This window comes from Otolemur garnettii, unplaced genomic scaffold (assembly GCF_000181295.1).
Source record: "Otolemur garnettii isolate 467f Iridium unplaced genomic scaffold, OtoGar3 scaffold00166, whole genome shotgun sequence".
NCBI classification, from domain to species: domain Eukaryota; kingdom Metazoa; phylum Chordata; class Mammalia; order Primates; family Galagidae; genus Otolemur; species Otolemur garnettii.
In genome coordinates, this window is record NW_003852561.1 from 96,350 (window position 1) to 102,031 (window position 5,682).

General features: G+C 36.6%; 1 protein-coding gene across 5 annotated transcripts in view; it reads left to right on the plus strand.

Moving 5' to 3' along the window:
- Positions 1 to 5,682, plus strand: part of FXR1 (FMR1 autosomal homolog 1) — a 90,377-nt gene that overhangs the window by 58,440 nt on the left and 26,255 nt on the right. For all 5 annotated transcript variants that reach the window (XM_023519266.1, XM_012811577.2, XM_012811579.2 and 2 more), the window contains exon 10: positions 2,377 to 2,486. In XM_023519266.1, coding sequence (XP_023375034.1) covers positions 2,377 to 2,486 — 110 coding nt within the window. The remainder of the gene's footprint in view (positions 1 to 2,376; positions 2,487 to 5,682) is intronic.

The following is a 5,682-nucleotide window of genomic DNA, read 5'->3' on the forward strand; positions in this document are numbered from 1 at the left end:
AAAAAAAAAAAAAGAAAGAAACAGAAAATGATCTTCTTGTATAGGTAATACTCAGTTATTGACAATGATCCATACTTAAATCTTGTGGTAACTGTTGGTATAGAATATAATTTAACTTTACTAAGGTTTCCTCTCCTGTAAACATTTAGTGGTGGGTTTTTGAAAGAGATTTGGATTTCTTTCCAAACCAGTCATTCTGTACATGATCGCCTTGTTGTTACAGCGTTGTGTTAGTGTTAATTGTAAGAATTCCTGATACTTACAGAGTAATAGACTATTTTTATAGTTCCCTGATTTCTTCTCTATTCATTTATCAGTGCAGTGATGTGAGTACCTGTTCTGTCTTTCTTCTATCCTGTCTTGGTTGGCTTTGATGATGGTGGGTTATGTGCTTTTTAGGAAGTACAGAAATTAGCAACAACCATTACATGTTGGTGAAGTACTCAAGGGTAGTATAAAAATTTCTGTTGGTTATTATGTGTAATAATACTGTATTTTCCTCAAATGTTTTATGGGTGAAGCAGTCTTTTCAAAAGTAGTGCATTCTTAGTCCAAGTGAGAGAGAAAAAAGGAATGAGAAATGAAAGGTAATGAGGAGCACTTGGTGGGTAAGTTCCAGAGAGAGTTCTGGATTCATTTGGGTTTTAAGAGTTCTAGGACTTGACCATTCCCAACTCCTCCCAAATCAAAGAGAAAAATACGTGAACATAATTTGAATATGGATCCAAACCTTTCACCTCTTGTAGGCCTTCCTTAATCACTTCTCTACTCTATCCCTTTGGCATTTATACTCAATGCTCAATTTATACTACAGGTCTGCTTCAGTTTGTCAATATGCTCTGGAATATAAACTATGGAAATGATCAATTAAAATATTGACGGTCTCTGGTGGGACTAAATAAAACTTGAAGGTAGGTCCCTGCCAAGGACCCCAAAAGGGTGTTGGATGATCACTCTCAACTGGTTCAGTTCACAAGACGGAAGTGACAGAAGTGTAGGGGGTGGGATTATGGTATATCAACCCGATTTACCCCACCCCCCAGAGAAATTTGCTTATTTTTAGCAAGGTCTAGGATGGAGTTGCTGCTTGAGCTTTACTGTATTAACAATGAAGGTTGCTTTCATGTGCTGCTGTTAGGGCTTCTCAGAGAAGACACACGTCATGTGAATCCCCTGTCCTACTGTATTTTTTTTTTTTCTTTACTGTTCACTGGCTACTGCTTTTAAGTTTAATGTTACTAATGGGGAAGGTGGTTTGAAAGTAGGAATACCAGAGAGAAATCTCATTTTAGTGCTTGTATTGTGTTGACCAGATTTCTGTTGCCATTATTTCCTAATTCATTCTTTAATGGAAACTGTTCTTTCAGGCATGTGATAGGACAAACTTCCAATTTAACCCCTTTCAGTTAAAATTAATTCAAGCTTTTATGAAACTGATTTATTAAAATAATCAGGAATGTGGATATAAATAAGTCGTTGCTGTTAACTTTATAAGAGATACATTTGTTCTGTATAGTGAAGGTTACCTCAATATTTTCTTCCACAATATTGATTTTATTTTATTAGTCTTGTTTTATATGAGTATATATAGTAATCTATATAACTAGATAGTAAGCTCTTCAGGGGAAGAGAATTTTCACCCTACCTTTACCCTTATTTCTCCTTTAATTACTGTGTACTCACTAGTGCTGTTGGACAGACTTTAAGTGTGGAGAAGGTAAATAATTTGAATTTCATGTCATTTTACAGTATTTCATACTGTATAAGCGTTCTATCATACATGCTTTATGGATTTGTATATAGCTGTGAAGTACTTAAAACCTTCCGATGTAGAATGTAATATTTGTCAACATTTTATTTTACTGAACAGTAATATTCATTCTGAAGTTATATTCAAGTCACAGATATCTTTTGGACAAATACAAATCTGAAAATAAAAGCAAGATAAATATAAACAAATTGCTAGCAATTAATGCCAAATTAATTGTGTACTAATCTTTTTGCCTTTATGTACACAAATTAATTGTGTATTAATCTCTTTGCCTTTATGTACATATCCAAAGTTTTGAAATAGATTGGGTATTTAAAAATATGGAAACAATACAGTTATAAAAGAAATTTAGACTTTGAGAATTTCTTACATGTGAGCAGCACTGTCAGTTTCAGTTAATATACTCAGGCATACAGAAAAGAAAGAAATTCCAGACCAAGCAACAAAATTCTTAGTAGTCTTCGGGGTAAGTTAATTGAAAGTGAAAAGGCAAAGCTTTGCTTGGTGGCTATAATTTGATAGCAAGTCATAAGTTTTTTGGGCTGGTGTTGAAAGGATAGGAAATTTTTTTTTTTAACAATTATAATTTTTTTCTCTTACTAAAGGAAAAGTTATTGGGAAAAACGGCAAAGTTATTCAAGAAATTGTGGACAAATCTGGTGTGGTTCGGGTGAGAATCGAAGGGGACAATGAGAATAAACTACCTAGAGAAGACGTAAGTACTGAAAATTAATTTATTTGTTTGTTTTTTTATGTTTGTTTCTTGGCCAACTTATTCTATTTTGGAAATAGTTAATATCTATTGGGTTATTTACTGTGGGTCTGCCTTTGTTTTTAAATTCTGTTTCTTATGTTAGTGCTTTTCTCATTTGGGAAACAAGCTGTCCTGTAGTTGTCTGGGGCTTAGGTTAGGGTGATGAGACTTTAACCTTTGTAAAGCGGGACAACATGGTGGGAGGTCGGGTGGAGTGGGAGGGTGGGGCGTGGCAGGGGGCAGGGCGGGGCCTGACAACAATGCAAACTTTGATAAGCAGTTCTCGATAATCACTTCTCAACAATTATTTGTTATTATTACAGTTTAATATTATAAAATTAACAAAATAATATAAAACTCATATTCTGGCAAAATAGCCACATGGCAGCCGAAAACCATATATTCCCTTCTTGTTCTCCTGCCCATTTGTGCATTCTTTCCAAAAATCTGGATTTTTTTAAAACCGTGCGGGACGCAGGACAAATTATTCAAAAGTGGGACGTCTGGTCACCCTAGCTTAGGTCTTTAGTTGGTTTGTCGATGCGTTAGACCAATCCTTGATAGAAAGGGTTTGTTTTGAGAATCTTACCAATTCTTATACTTGTAGAGTAAGCTGTAGAATTTGATACTTTAGACAAAACAATCTGTTATAAAGTAATTCTTGCTCACATTCTCTTTTGACCATTGTGTAGAATCCAAAAATACTCATCCATTTCTTAATCGGAATTCCCTTAACCTCTTGTTGCTGTCAGTTCTGATCCCAACATGCTGAAATTTCTTTTCAGTTTCTCTCTTCATATGTCGGCACTTTGTCCACCATTGTGTTTTGTACTCCTTGTACATCCCTTTAATTATCTCACATATATGGCTCCAGTGGTCAACTCTGCATACTTGACTTAAGCTTTGCGTGCCTGAATATAAGGTACGCATAAGTTTTTTTTTTCTGTGTACACATAAGTTCTTTTTTTTTTCCACGTAAGTTCTTTATTTTGCACAATAGAGAATACTATTTGGGGAAGTTTGTTAACCTATTGAATCAGTCTTTTTAAAACATATACGTAGGCATACAGAAAGCTACTCTGAGGCAAGAGAAAGCTGTACACATTCAGCCTTGATAAATACTGTGACACCAAGTACTGTATTAAGTGTTGTAAAGATTCTATTAAAGATAGCCACTTACTTTATTCCCTCTAATTAGTTAGAATATGTAGGTCAGGCCCATTGGCTCATGCCTGTAATCCTTGCCCTCTGGGATGCTGAGGTGGGTGGATGGCTTGAGCTCTGAGACCAACCTGACCAAAAGCGAGACTCTGTCTCTACTAAAAATGAAAAACTGAGGCAAGAGGATCGCTTGAGCCCAAGAGTTTGAGGTTGCTGTGAGCTCTGATGCCATGGTACTCTACCACGGGCAACAAAGTGAGACTCTGTCTCTAAAGAAAAAATAAAAAAAATTAGAATATGGAAATGAATATACACTTGAAAATGAATGCGAAAAAACAAATTTCTAAGTATTATTCAAATGAATACTTGTGGCTCAGAATGATGTTTACAGTGTTTTTTCTTTGCTGTTGGGGAGACAGGATCTTACTCTGTCACCAAGGTGAAAGTGCAGTGGTGTGATTATAGCTAAGTACAGCCTCCACTTCCTGTGCCTCAAGTAATCCTGACTCAGCCTCCCAGATAGCCAGGATTACAGGAGTGTGTCACTACACCTGGCTAATTCTTTAAAATTAGGGTCTGGTTATGTTGCTTGGGCTGGTCCCAAACTCAGGCCTTGTCCTGCCATGGCCACCCAAAAGTGCCAGAATTACAGGTGAGCCATCATATCTGGCCTCTATTTATTCTTCAGTGATTCATTTAAAAAGTGTTATGAGGGTGGCGCCTGTGGCTCAGTGGGTAGAGCACCAGCCCCATATACCAAGAGTGACGGGTTCAAACCCAGCCCCTGGCCAAATTGCTACCAAAAAATAGCCAGGTGTTGTGGTTGGCACCTGTAGTCCCAGCTATTTAGGAAGCTGAGGCAAGAGAATCGCTTAAGCCCAGGCGTTAGAGGTTGCTATGAGCTGTGACACTACAGTACTCTACTGATGGCGATAGAGTAAGACTCTAGCTCTGAAAAATAAAAAGTGTTATAGATCTTACATAACTTATACTTTCTTTGTAAGTATCCCCTCTCCTATTTTACATGATTTAAGATTTCTTGAAATAAGGTTTAAAATATATTTCCAATTATACTTAGTATATAAAAAAATGGTAATCCATTTGGCAACAAGCACCACCTAAAAATTGTATTTGTCATAAGCCTTTTCTTTCGGATTCTCTTTCATAAACAAGAATCTGCTTCCTGGGTTTGTAGTTTGGCCCTTGTTACTGCCAGGGTTGAGAGATGTAAATGCTTAATGAGGCCAAGCAGTTACAAATGGTTAAGCAAGTTGGAATATACAAAAGGGATGATATCTTTTTACATGGGAATGCAAGCCTTATGTGCTGCTACTTTGGAATTTTTTTTTTTTTTAAGACAGTCTCAAGTTGCTACCCTGGGTAGAGTGTTGTGGTGTCACAGCTCACAGCAACCTCATACTCTTGGGCTTAAGTGCTTCTCTTGCTTCAGCCTCCCAAGTAGCTAGGACTACAGGCACACAGCACAGTGCCCAGCGATGTCCAGCCCAGGCTGGATTCTAGTTCTCTAGCTCTGGTGTATGTGACTGGCGCACAAGGTGCTGAGCCTACTTTGGAAATTTTTACAGAGGAGCAAGAAACCTAAAGTACAAAATTTTTTTGGTTTTCAAAACACTGATGTTAAATCTAAGGGTTGGTATTGGCTTATTGCTTCCCTCCATTTCACAATTTAAGCTGGAGACTCATTTTATAACTTTAGTCTGAAGCCTTTGATGATACACTCCTAGCCTGAGATGACTGTATAGCAGTTATTATCTGTATAATTGAGTATTTAATGATTTTTTAAAGAAAATCATTGTGTTTTAGTTTTCTTTTAATCTTACAGTTCTGAACCAATTTATAAACTTCTTGAAGTAAAAAAGTCAAATCTGAATTTTTTTTTTTTTTTTTTTTTTTTTTTTTTGAGACAGAGTCTCATTATGTTGCCCCAGGTAGAGTGCCTGACGTCACAGTTCAGAGCAAACTCCAATTCTTGGGC